We start from the raw sequence: 13,890 nt of genomic DNA, 5'->3' as shown, positions 1-13,890 counted from the left end.
TCATAAGGATGCTCAAGAGTCCAGAATTAGATGAGTGCAGATATCTCGGAGGGTTGTGGACCTGGAGGAGATTACAGCGATAGGGAGGGACAAGGCCATGGAGGGATTTGAAAACACGGATGAGAATTTTAGAATCAAAATGTTGCCCGACTAGGAGCTAATGTAAGTCAGTGAGCACAGGGATGATAGGGAACAAGACTTGGTGTGAGTTAATACATAGGCAGCAGAGTTTTAGATAACCTCAAGTTTACGGAGGGTAGAATGTGGAAGGCTAGCCAGTAATGTGTTGGAATAGTCAAGTTTCGAGGTAATAAAGGCATGAGTGAGGATTTCAGCAGCAGATAAGCTGAGACAGGTGCGAAGTTGGATTGGCAACAGAGGACGAAGAAACTGATAAAGGGAGAATAGAATATGAATGTAAACTAGCAAAAAATATAAAAACGGACTGTAAAAGCTTCTATAGGTACGTAAAAAGGAAACGTTTGGCTAAGACAAATGTGGGTTCATCACAGGCAGAGTCAGGAGAATTTATAATGGGGAATAGAGAAATGGCAGATAAGCTAAATAATTATTTTGTGTCTGTTTTCACTGAGGAAGATACAAGAAATCTCCCAGAATTAGAGATCCAAGGGATATGGGAGGATGAGGAATTGAAGGAAGTTAGAATTAGTGAGAAGGTTGTATTAGAGAAATTAATGGGGTTGAAGGTTGATAAATCCCAAGAACCTGATATTCTACAGCCCAGAGTGTTGAAAGGTAACTATGGAGATAGTGGATGCATTGGTGATCATCTTCCAAAATTCAATATATTCTGGAGCGGTTCCTGCAGATTGGAAGGTTGCAAGTGTCACCCCACTATTTTAAGAAGGGAAGGAGAGAGAAAACAGGGAATTACAGATCTGTTAGCCTTACATCAGTCGTAGGGAAAATGCTCGAATCTATTATAAAAGATGCGATAAATGGACCCTTGGATAATAATGATCTGATTGGGCATAGTCAACATGGATTTATGAATGGGAAATCATGTTTGACTCCTGTTGGAGTTTTTTGAGGATATTACTAACATGATTGATAAAGGGGAGTCGGTGGATGTGGGATACTTGGATTTTCAGAAGGCTTTTGATAAAGTCCCCCACAGGAGATTGGTTAGCAAAATTAAAGCACATGGAATAGGAGATAATATACTGGCATGGATTAAGGATTGGTTAGCAGGCAGAAAGCAGAGAGTAGGGATAAACAGGTCATTCTCGCGTTGGCAGGCTGTGACTAGTGGGGTACCACAGGGATCATTGCTTGGGTTCCAGCTGTTCACAATATATATCAGTGATTTGGATGTGGGGATCAAATGTAGTATTTCCAAGCTCGCGGCTGACACAAAACTAGGTGGGAATGTGTGTTGTGAGGAAGGTGCAAAGCAGCTTCAATGGGATTTGGACAGACTTAGTGAGTGGGAAAGAATGTGGCAGATGGAATATAATGTGGAAAAATGTGAGGTTATCCACTTTGGTTGGAGGAATAGATGTGCAGAGTATTTCTTAAATGGTAAGACATTAGAAAGTGTAGATGTACAAAGGGACCTGGGTGTCCTTGTCAATAAGTCACTGAAAGCTAACATGCAGGTGCAGCAAGCAATTAGGAAGGCTAATGGTATGTTAACCTTTATCGCAAGAAGATTAGAGTACAGGAGTAGTGAAGTCTTGCTTCAATTGTATAGAACCTTGGTTACACCACTCCTGGAGTACTGTGTGCAGTTTTGGCCCTCTTATCTTAGGCAGGATATTATTGCCATAGGGGGAGTGCAACGAATGTTCATCAGACTTGTTGCCAGGATGGTGGGACTGTCCTATGAAGAGAGATTGGGGAAATTGGGCCTGTATTCTCTAGCGTTTCGAAGAATGAGAGGTGATCTCATTGAAACCTGCAAAATACTTTAAAGGGATAGAGAGGGTAGATGCAGCTAAGATGTTTCCTCTGGTTGGAAAGTCTAGAACCAGGGGACACAATTTCAAAATAAGGGGGAAGCCACTTAGAACAGGGATGAGGAGAAAGTTCTTTACTTAGAGGCTTGTGAATCTTTGAAATTCTCTACCCCAGAGGGCTGTGGAAGCTCAGTCATTGAGTATGTTTAAAGCAGAGATTGACAGATTTCTAAATACAAATGACATAAGGGAATATGAGGATAGTGTGGGAAGAAGGCATTGAAGTGGAAGATCACCCATGGTCATATTGAATGGCAGAGTGGGCTCGATGGGCTGAATGGCCTGCTCCTGTTCCTATGTGATTACGGAGGTAGAAATAGGCAGCCTTAGTGATGGTGAGAATATGTGGTCAGAAGCTCATCTCAGGGTCAAATATGACTGGTTTAGTCTCAGACTGTTGCCAGGGAGAGGGATGGAGTCAGTAGCTAGGGAACAGAGTTTGGAGTGGAGACTGAAAACAATGGCTTCAGTCTTCCCAACATGTAATTGGAGGAAATTTCTGCTCATCCAGTCAGATAAGCAGTCTGATAAGTTAGCAACAATGAAGAAGTCAAGAGAGGAAGTGGTGGTGGTGAGGTAGACCTGAGTTTCGTTAGCGTACATGTGAAAACTAATGCTGTGCTTTTGGATGGTATCGCCAAGGGTCAGCAAGTAGCTGAGAAATAGGAGGGGGCCAAGAAAAGATCCTTGGGTGACACCAGAGGTAACAGAGTGGAACTAGGAAGAGAAGCCATTCCAAGTAATACTATGGCAACAATCAGATAAGAATGGAACCAGCTGAGAGCAGATCCATACAGCTGGATGACATTGGAGAGGCATTGGAGGAGGAAGGTGTGGTCAACCATGTCAAGACAGGTCGAGAAGGATGAAGAGGAAAAGTTTACCTTTGTCACAGTCACATAGAATGTCATTGGTTTGTTTGACAAGAGCTGTTTCGGTACTGTAGCAGGGGTGGAAACCTGATTAAAGGGATTCAAACATGGAGCTCTGGCAAAGGTGGACATGGATTCGGGAGATGACAACACATTCAAGGACTTTAGAGAGGAAAAGGAGTTTGGTGATTGGGCAGTAGCTTATGATGGGGTCTAGGGTTTGTTTTTTGAGGAGAGGGATGATGATGGCAGGTTTAAAGGAGAGAGGGACGGCACCTGAAGAGAGACAACCATAAACAACAACACTTAAGGAATTCAACACCATCCGGAACAGAACAGTTTGTTTGATTTGGTGCCCCTGCCACTGAACTCAAGATCCACCCCTCCATCACTAGCTCACCGTGGCTGCAACGTGTACAATATACACCATGCAATGCAGCAACTCACCAAGATTACTTCCACAGCCCTCCCCTATAACATCTACCACTGAGAAAAACAAAAGCAGCAATATTGTGCGAACATCATCGTTTTCAAGTTCCCTTCCAAGTCACACACCGTCCTAACTAGGACGTATATTATCAGTTCTTCATTGTCACTGAGTCAGAGTCCTGGAATTCCCTCAAGAACTATGGAGATTGTCGGAGAAGGTCCACCACCAGTTTTACAGTGAAACTAGTGATGGGCAATAAATGTGTTTTTGCCCAGATCCCAAAACCAAAGTGAAATAATTCTGAAAACAATATGCTTTTGAGCTGGTCCTCAACTAGTCAGATCCCAATGTTTTCATTGGTAGTCCACTTTAGAAAATAGATAGTAGGCCCAACATATGCAGTTTGAAAGCTGAAAATACACATTAAATGTATTTATTTTAACAAAAGGAAAGGGTTAGAATAGATTTTTTTTACATCCAAAAGAAGAGGAAATTAAAAATAGAAGAGAGAATTACTGGGAAATAAAGATGGCAAGCAGAAACACTGAAAACGAGTTCAGATTTTTGAAGCTTTAATAGAACAGTAACAGGACCTATTTTAGCATGAAATAATGTTAAATAAAAAAGGGCTAACCCAGAGAGACTGGTATTTCTCTGGACCTGCTAGCACTCTAAGAGTTAAAATAGCAATGTGCAATGAGAAGGGCACAATAACTTAAAGTTGGGGCAGATAATTTAATCATTTTTATTAATGATGGCCTTAAGTGTCAGCAGCTGTAGAGAGTTCCAGGCTTGCTGGTCTTGCCAAGAGAGTGTGGGGAGAGAGTTCCTCGATCATTATATGTTGTGGCGTTGTAAATGCGTTCCTGAACCCACAGCAGATCAGTATTTCCATGGCGGGGGGTTGTCGAGAGAGATGCATCTTGCTGCAGCTGGCATGACCTGTTTAGGCTGAAAGATGTTGGGAGAGTAGTGTCCGAGGCACACAGAAAAACCTTCATTTCAGTGGGAATTCACTGCATTCAAATTATTTACCACCACAACACCCATTTGTATTTGTATAGCACCTTTAATGTAGGAAAACGTCCCAAGGCGTGTCAAACAAAATTTGACACGAGCCATTTAAGGAGATACTAGGCAGGTGACCAAAAGCTTGTTTAAAGAGGTAGTTTTTAAGCAGTGTCCTACCTTGTAAAAGTCATAAATAGCAATGGTCCCAACAACATTTAAACCACGAATTTAGCAATAATGCAGTGTCCAGGCCCAATAACTGAAAGAGTTTTTTTTCCTTAGATCTATCTGGATGGGCCATTTGGTGAGGGCCACCAAGAATGGAACAAGTTTGAGGTATCTGTTCTGGTCGGAGGAGGGATTGGTGTGACACCTTTTGCATCTATCCTCAAAGATCTTGTCTACAAGTCAACGACCAACAGCAAAATATTATGTAAAAAGGTAAAACCACTCAACAATATTCTAATACATTTTCAAGTGTGATCAAGGCTTTTGGTGAGAACGATGGACTTCTTTTACCCAACTTCATTCCCTTCTCTCCTGAAGGTGCTGACTCTTATTGGGCTACTGTTGCATGGGCACTGGTGGACCCCGGTACCTAGCTCAAGTGGCGACCATGCACAAGCCTAGACGGAGGCTGAACGTTTGTGCCCCGCCAAGGGCTGGAATGGAGGCGGACAGGGCCTGAAAATACTGACAGCGGCTAGTGTGCTGGATTGCTGACCCTGTTTCCAGCATGGGCCATTTCTGCCAAGGCAGTTTCAGGGTCAGCACAGCTACCCACCCCCTTGAGGCAGATAGCCAGTTAGGCTTGTTAAGCCCATTCAAAGGAGGACGATTGGAAGATGCCTCCACATTGAAGCGCCCTCTCAGTTACTTATCATCCATTGCAGGCTGCTGCTGCTCTCACGGAGGTCTCTGGTCCTCCAGCTTGGAGGGCCTGCATGCTGCTCTTACTTGGACAGGGAACCCGTCTGCATGCCAATTAAGGGGGTGCCTTTGTGAAAATCCCAAAGAGTGACTGTATCCCACCCTCCCCCGGGAACGGGAATGGGACCCGGAAACAGTCCTGACTCCTGTTTCGCACCCCCTGGAGGAAACATCAGCCAGAGAGTGTCAGCAGGCTATTTGACCAGAGAAGCCACCACATGTGAGTCCAACTGTGCGTTTGTGCAACACCCACACATGTACACTTTTCAGCAAGGGTCATTGGGCAGCTGGTTAATTTCATTTGTTTTTCTCCCCTTCCCTTCCTCTAACCCAAAAGCAGGAGGTCAGTCGTAGGGGCTACGGTAGCATAGTGGTTATGTTGCTGGACTAGTAATCCAGAGGCCTGGACTTATCCAGAGACAGTTGGAACAAAAATCGGGTTCACTCTTGCCCTTTAGGGAAGGAAATCTGCCATCCTTACCTGGCTTGGCCTATATGTGACTCCAGACCCACAGCAAAGTGGTTGACTCCAACTGACCTTTGAAATGGCCGAGCAAGCTACTCAGTTGTGCTCAAGAAGATGGCTCATTACCACCTTTGCAAGAACGATTCGGGAAGGGCAAAAAATGCTGGCTTGACCAGTGATGCCCAAATCCCACAAATGAGTTAAAAAAAAAAGCTGCTACTGTGACTGAAATGAACAGAGTACAGACCAGAAGTTGAACGTGAGACCTTCTGTTTTTTTTTCTCAAATATATACTTTATTCATAAAAATCTGTAAAAAAAAAATACATTACAAAACAGCACTAAGTTGACATTCCAAAAAGTGCAAAGGAAAGCGTTTTCTTCAATACGAGACTGAGTTGCTTCACAACCCTTCCATTCCATTTTACATGCCATGTACATTTTACAGCAAACCCATATTTGGTGTATCCCACCCGAGGCGTTTCCCATGGGTCCAGCCCCTCAGTTCACTATGGTGGGAAGACCTTACATAGTGGCCATTCCCCATTGAGCCTTCGCAGTGGCCGCCCAAAGCTTTAGTGCGTCCCTCAGCATGTAGTCCTGAACCTTGGAATGTGCCAGTCTGCAACACTCGGTCGTGGACAACACTTTGCGCTGGAAGACCAGCAAGTATCGGGCAGACTACAGAGTGTCTTTCACTGAATTGATGGTCCTCCAGCAGCAGTTGATGTTTATCTCGGTGTGCGTTCCTGGGAACAGCCTGCAGAGCACAGACTCCCATGTTACAGAGCTGCTTGGGATGAACCTCGACAAAAAACACTGCATCTCTTTCCACACCTGCTTTGCAAAGGCACATTCCAGAAGGAGGTGGGCAACAGTCTCTTCTTCACCACAGCCACCTCGAGAGCAGCATGCAGAGGTGGTGAGACTCCAGGCGTGCAGGAAGGATCTGAGGGGGAGGGCTGTTCTCACCAGCAGCCAAGCTATGTCTTGGTGCTTGTTTGAAAGTTCTGGTCTGTATAATTCAGAACAATAGTGCCCTCACTCAAGGAAACAGAGGAGATTAGTGCTGATATAACAATAAGGGACACCACATTACAGTGCAGGCTTTGTACTTTTTTAACCAGTTGTAACTGGAGCACAGCTGAGCCCAATATATTCTCATGTTCCTCCTGCATGTATCATATTAAACATGCTTTCAGTGGACAAGGAAGCAATTAATCTAATAACATGATAAGCAAATTTAATTGAATACCTTGCAATGTTCAGCTGCTTCCTTATTAAATCAGATAACCTTCTATCGTGTGAATTAGCTGGATAATATTTCCAAAAACAGTGACTGTATTTTCTTTCATTGAAAGGCATGTACTGATAATTCCTGCCTCGCCCCATGGCATGACATCTGAGGAATGTAAATCTCTTCTAACTGAAGACAATTCAGTATTGTTTTACTTATTCTCAGAAATTGCAATGAGTCAAGCAGGAACTACATTGTGGAAAAAAAAAAGCCTCTGATTTCCGGGGTCCTGGTACAAAGCTGTATTGCTGTGTGATCTTTGAACTGTTTTCTCATTTAGTAACCTGAGGAGGGCTTTCAGAAGTGCTCATAGGATCAGAAATCTGGGCCTCTTCACGTTCTGCCCATGGGGAGTGTGTGGACCCAGGATTTAACAATGATCCTACTTGTGGTAATGTTACTGGATTAATTGCTGTGCTTCCCTCTGGCTGGGTTAGCCACTCCATCCACACAGTCCTGCAAATTTTTCCTTTTCAACTATATATCCAGTTCCCCATTGAAAGCTTGATCATTGCCCCATAATTTTTTTATTCTTTCACTTTAAGGACTGAAGACTGAGAGCAGTGCCATCTAATTTCCTAATATGATTGGGTAGCAGGAGAGGCATCCTTTGGCTATTAGAAATTGGAAAAGTAGCCCTTAGCAATATTAATAAAGCACATTCTCGCATCAGTATTAAATATCCAGAACTTTGCGGTCTGGATGAAACTTGACCTTCTTGGAGGTTCTTAGATAGTTTATGCTAGTTCCATATTTTCCCACATCGATGCATTGCGCAATTCTTTTTTATTCCTGCTCTAACAACTTATTAAAACTCCCCATTGCCAGATCTACTTTATCTGGGTGACTCGGACGCAGAAGCAGTTTGAGTGGATGGAGGACATCATCCGTGAAGTTGAAGAGACTGATAAAAATTCCCTGGTGTCTGTCCATATCTACATCACTCAGTTGGCGGAGAAGTTTGATCTGAGGACCACCATGCTTGTAAGCAAACATTTGGGCCTCGCTTTTGTGCTGGAAGCAGCTTGGGACCGTGAGTTTTAGAATGTTAAACACCACCAGCCCCGCTCCCCCACCATCCTCAACTCCATTCCCTGTCTCTGCTCATCTGCTGCTGAAACCCTCAAGCGTGCCTTTGTTCCCTCCAGACTTGATTATTCCAATGGCCTCATGACCAATCGCCCACCTTCTACCCTCAGTAAGCTTGAGGTCATCCAAACTCTATGCCTGCATCCTAACTCGCTTCAAGTCCCATTCACCCATCACCCCTGTGCTCGCTGACCTGCATTGACTTCCGGTCCGACAACTCCTCAGTTTTAAAATTCTCATCCTTGTTTTCAAATCCGACCATGACCACAGCCTTCTTCTGTAACCTCTTCCAGCCCCACAAATGCCTGAATACCTCTACACTTCTCCAATTCTGGCTTCCCCAATTTTAATCGCTCTACCATTGGCTTCAGCTGCCTGGACCCTAAAATCTGGAATTCCATGCCTAAATTTCTCCGCCTGTACCCCTCTCTCCTCCTTTAAGATGTTCCTTAAAACTTACCTCTTTAAGTGAGCTTTTGGTCCCCTGTTGTAATATTTCTTTATGTGGCTTGATGTCAAATTTTGTTTGTTGATGTTCGTGTCAAGTGCTTTGAGATGGTTTGTTAAGTTGAAGGAGCTGTATAAATGCAAGTTAATAAAATCCCAGCCTTAGAGGTCAATCTGGTGCATTTTTGCTTTGTGACAGCCACTCAACTGCATGTGCCACAGTTGGCTTTTCCCATGCATTTCAGAAGGTAATTGCCTCTGTAAAGTGCTCAGAGACATTTCAATGCGAAGGTCACAGCTGAATGCATGTATTGTCATTACTTACATCATCTATAAAAACAGAAACACAAGCTAAACACCAGAATTTAAATTTTCACTGGATTAATGCTCGTTTTCTTTGGACATATTTTCATACACAGCTATCCAAGGTGAAATAGCCTGTTCACCTTCAAGGCATAGCTTGTAAAATGCTCAACTATCAAAATCTGTGTAACTTTTCCAATGCAGTATTATAGGACTGACTCTTTGCTTAAGTGGCATTTGCAGCAAAGGTACTGGAGTTGGGTTTGTTACTTTGATCTGGTAGTGATCTCTGTGTTCTTGTATCGGCCAGGAAAGCATTTTTGACAGTCCTGGACTGTACAGACCTTTTATCTGGCATTAGGGAAGGTTCACACTCAGAATGACAGCTGCGCAAAGCTCTTTTGAATAAATGCAAACATAGGGATCTTCGGCGCACACAGTTGACGTAGCATTGAAGAGCCTGCTTTGATTATCAACAGGGTGTTGTCAGCATTAAGTGAATCAGTTACTAATTGTATTTTCCTCCTGACCACATTTCTGTACAGTGGTAAATGAAATGTTCTGTGTTTCTTGCTTTAGTACATTTGTGAACGTCACTTCCAGAAGGTGTCAAACAGGAGCTTGTTCACCGGACTTCGCTCCATCACCCACTTCGGACGCCCCCAGTTTGTCCCTTTCTTCAGCTCACTTGCAGAGGTGCACCCTGAGGTGAGTGGGAATGTGTAGTAGCCAACTACATTTCACACTGTTGAATTGTCACTCTCAGGAACTTTGCCATCTCCCACCAATTTAGGAAGGCATAATCTTGAGACGCCAGTTCTTATGTGGATTTACAAATTTATTCCTGTGTGAGACATGGCCTCAAGTTGAGAATGTGATATGTGCCTCAGGATTTGGAGTCTACTAACTCGTATCTTTGTGGCCTCGTTCATTGGTAGCCTGGGTTCTGAAGTGGCACTACCACAGCCTGTCCCTATCAAGCTACTGCTCAAATACTCCCTGTGGCGAAGTGCTTTAAATAGACCATTTGTGAAAACCTAATTATTATTTTAGGGGCATTTTGTCAGAAGATTGAGGTCAAGGCCAGAAGAACTACCTCCCCCCGCCCCCCAAGAAATTATTGATTTTCTTCCTCTTCCTTTCTACTTTTTAAGATTGTCCAATTGTAATTTGTCACATGAATATGGTATTTGAGCTAATACAATTTGCATGCATGAAACTTTCTCTCAAGTGACAATTTGAAGTGTGATAGATCTCCTGAACACAAGAATTACATGTGCAATGTAGATATATATTAGTTATCATTTAACCTATAAATCACTTCATTCATCAAACCTTTATCATTGCAACTTAATTTGTAATAAACAGTTCAATGACCAACATGAAACAGAGATAGGGAGCAGTATGTTGCTCAGTTGAAAAGTTTTTTTTCTTCCAGAAACAGAAAGTAATAACATCAAAGGAAGACAGTCAGTTACCCATTTGTGGATCTACTATTGGAGAATACAGTTGCTATTCAACTGGGTTATGCACCTCCAAAACAGATGTTTGTGCACATTTTCTGTTATCTGCCTCTAATAAATGTTGCTTAACTTTAAAAAAAAAACAGATTCAGGCAAAGGACCAAGGTCTTTAAGCATATAAGCCATCAAAGTCAAAAAGAATAGGGCAGAACAGGTATTTGAAGGAAACAAAGACAAACTTGACTTTGAAGGGCCTGTATCGCAAGGGAAGACTGAGGGAAGTAAGGACATCTAGAAATCTGGGAGCTTGAAATATTATGCAGAATTACAAAAAATTACAGCACAGAAACTGACCTATTGGCCCAGCTGGTCCATGCCCATATTTATGCTGCACATCTATACTTCCATGCCTCTACATCAAACCCTATCAACATACCCTTCTATTCCTCTTTCCCTCATGTGTCTACCCAGCTTCCCCTTAAATATATCTATGCCTCACCTACTCCCTGTTGTAGAGAGTTCCAATTCTAGCTACTCTCTGGGTAAAGAGTTTTCCCCTGAATCCTTATTGGATTTATCAGACTATCTTATATTGATGGCCCCTATTTCTTGTGTCCGTCCAAAAGAATGAGCTAGTGGTGGAGATGTTTTATTGAGACATGGGGCTAAATTTCCACTTCAGGAGCAGGAAACAGGAGCCGGGACTGCTTCCTGGTCCAAACCAGCCCCCGGGGCCGGGAGGAGCAGTCATTCTTTGGGATTTTGACTGGGATGCCCCCTTAATTGATGGGCTCTCGAAGCTGGAGGGCCAAGCAGAGGCCTTTCAGTTTGAGAGGAGCAGCAGGCTGCAGCAGAGGGTAAGTAACTGAGAGGGCACTTCAACATGGGGGCCAACCTGTTCACCAACTTTTTTGAAAGTTTAAATAAAAAATAGAAAAAGCAGCCAGGCCACCACTCTTATGGTGGTGGGGAGGGGGTGGAGTGGAGGTGAGTACTGCAGGCCTGCCGCTGGATGCCTGCTTTCAGGCAGTTAAACTGCAGCACCCGCCCCGCCACCCCTCTCTGTTGCATTGGAAAACCCAGTCGGCTCCTTTAACTGCCCTTAACAAGACTCTTAATGAGCCTAATTGGCTGCCCCCACCTTGCGCTCCCCTAAAATGACCGGCGCTGGGAACAGCATTGGGTCCCGAAAATTCTGCCCATGATGTCAACACGGTGATAATGCGTGAAGGAGGAAAAACATGAATGGTATGCGTTTGGAGCTTGGGATACTAAGAAAGGTACTATTAATAAAACAGGCGCAAAAAACGTTGCAATAGAGAGGGGGGAGTTGGTGGTGGGAGAACGATTGACAATCTTTTTACATCCTGCTCAGGGTTGGTGAGTGAAATGTGAAATCCTATCTGGAATAAAATAATCTTCTGCTCCTTTGCACAGGTTACTAAGTTCGGGGTGTTTAGCTGTGGACCCCCTGGAATGACCACAAACGTAGAAAAAGCTTGCAAGCAAATGAACAAACGACATAAGACCCAATTTAACCATCATTATGAGAACTTCTAGCCTCAAGACAAATCATGAAAATGCCCACTCGTGTTTTGTAATGCTCTCTTTTGCAACCCTTCCTTGTAACGAAGGAATATTTTGTGTATCTTGAAAATGTTTGTCTCTTTCCCTCACGTTGCGCACAAATAATAGTGTATTTATTACTTAACTGTGTATCTAATCTTGTAGTGTGACCTGTAAATCTGATTTAACTGTTCTGTAAGGATCTGTTTAAAAAAAAAGAATTTGCCCAGAATTTGCTGAAAAGCTATCGTCTGAACGACGCATGATATTAATATGCAAATGGGCCAGCAGATTGTGACAAGGAAGAGATACTCCAAATGCTGCAGAGTCGGCATCCCATTGATTCAGGCAAAGCCTGTTCACTTGCACATTAAAATGCTTCAAGACCAAACAAACTGGGATGAAGTAGTAATCGGAAGCCAGTGAACAGAGCCTGTCATCCTGAGAGATGTGATGCATGTCCATCAAGTAATATTCTGAATTTAATGAGGAAGGTTTGGAGACAGTAATCAATTTTATAGCAGACGTGTTCTCCTTCAAAACTGCCATGGTTGACCAGTAACTTAAAACTTGATAAGCAGGTTACAACTGAAGGAAGTAACGTGCAGTTTTACAATGCAAAAATGACTTGGTAGTAATTTGGTCTGTTTTGGAAAGAAAAGTAGTGGAAGGAAATTGAAAAAAATGTGCTTCTTGCGTCATGTTCAATTAAAACGCAGGATAAGTAAGCAATAATATGGTGCAATCACGGGACTAAACCAAATGCGAAGGAAATTTGTAAACCACTCAATTTAAAATAGCTTAATTAAAATTATATTATAATTCAAGTCTTTTATGCACTAACTTTATTTACGGTGCGGCCATTCAAATTATCGGATAATTCATAATTTCTAAGTGTAAACTGACTTTAAATTGTCAACAGCACTCAAAAGCTTGACAAAGTAGCCCACTTGATTGGCCCCCTATCCACCACCTTAAACATTTGCTCCCTTCATCACCAATACCCAGTGGCAGCAATGTGTACCATCTGCAAGATGCAGTGCAGCAATTCACCAGTGCGCCTTCAACAGCACCTTCCAAACCCACGACCTCTGCCACCTAGAAGGCCAAGGGAAGCAGATGCATGGGAACACCACCACCTGCAAGTTCCCCTCCAAGTCACACACCATCCTGACTTGGAAATATATTGCCCTTCCTTCACTGTCGCTGGATCAAAATCCTGGAACTCCCTCCCTGACAGCACTCTATGTGTACCCGCACCGGATAGACTGCAGCAGTTCAAATGAGTGGTTCACCACCTCCTTCTCGAGGGCAATTATGGATGGGCAATGCTCACATCCTAAGAACATATAAAAAAGTAGACTATTGTAACTGAACTGAAAAGAACATCCTCACACAAACTATTTGATCATCTGTTATTCATTTGAATGAGGAATGTTGAACATCAAGGAGGAGGTTACATCAACGTATAATTTTAGATAATCAGTGTAGATAAGTACATTCCTTACATCTGTAATATGATCATTATTTTAGCTATAATTTTGATGGCTCAGTCTTGCCTCAGAGTCAAAAGATTGTGGGTTCAAGTCCCACTCCAGCGATTCTGAACAAAATTGAGGCTGACATTCCGGTGCAGTACTGAGTGAGTGCTGCACAGTTGAAGGTGCTGTCTTTTGGATGAGCGGTTAAACTGAGGCCCTGTCTGCCCCCTCAGTTGGATGTAAAAGATCCCATGACACTATTTCAAAGAAGACGATGGAAGTTCTCCCTGGGATCCTGCCCAATATTTACCTCTTAATCAACATCATCCAAAAAAAAATTATCTGGTCATTATCACATTGCTGTTTGTGGGACCTTGCTGTGTGCAAATTAGCTGCCGTGTTTCCTATATTACAACAGTGACTACCTTTCAAAAGTGTTTCATTGGCTGTAAAGTGCTTCGGGACACCCTGAGCTCGTGAAAGGAGCTATTTAAATGTAAGTGCCACTGGTTTAAGTTTTAAAAATTAAACTGGAATGCTGAACAATATTTCAGCGG

General features: G+C 43.0%; 1 protein-coding gene across 1 annotated transcript in view; it reads left to right on the top strand.

Moving 5' to 3' along the window:
* Positions 1 to 13,890, top strand: part of LOC137350485 (dual oxidase 2-like) — a 100,300-nt gene extending 86,410 nt beyond the window's left edge. The window contains exons 31-34 of the mRNA XM_068015135.1: positions 4,575 to 4,733; positions 7,813 to 7,968; positions 9,403 to 9,531; positions 11,724 to 13,890. Coding sequence (XP_067871236.1) covers positions 4,575 to 4,733; positions 7,813 to 7,968; positions 9,403 to 9,531; positions 11,724 to 11,846 — 567 coding nt within the window. The 3' untranslated portion in view covers positions 11,847 to 13,890. The remainder of the gene's footprint in view (positions 1 to 4,574; positions 4,734 to 7,812; positions 7,969 to 9,402; positions 9,532 to 11,723) is intronic.

This window comes from Heterodontus francisci, chromosome 35 (assembly GCF_036365525.1).
Source record: "Heterodontus francisci isolate sHetFra1 chromosome 35, sHetFra1.hap1, whole genome shotgun sequence".
In the NCBI taxonomy this organism is placed as follows: Eukaryota; Metazoa; Chordata; class Chondrichthyes; order Heterodontiformes; family Heterodontidae; genus Heterodontus; species Heterodontus francisci.
The sequence above is the reverse complement of the archived record's forward strand: the minus strand, read 5'-3'. Positions and strand labels throughout refer to the sequence as shown.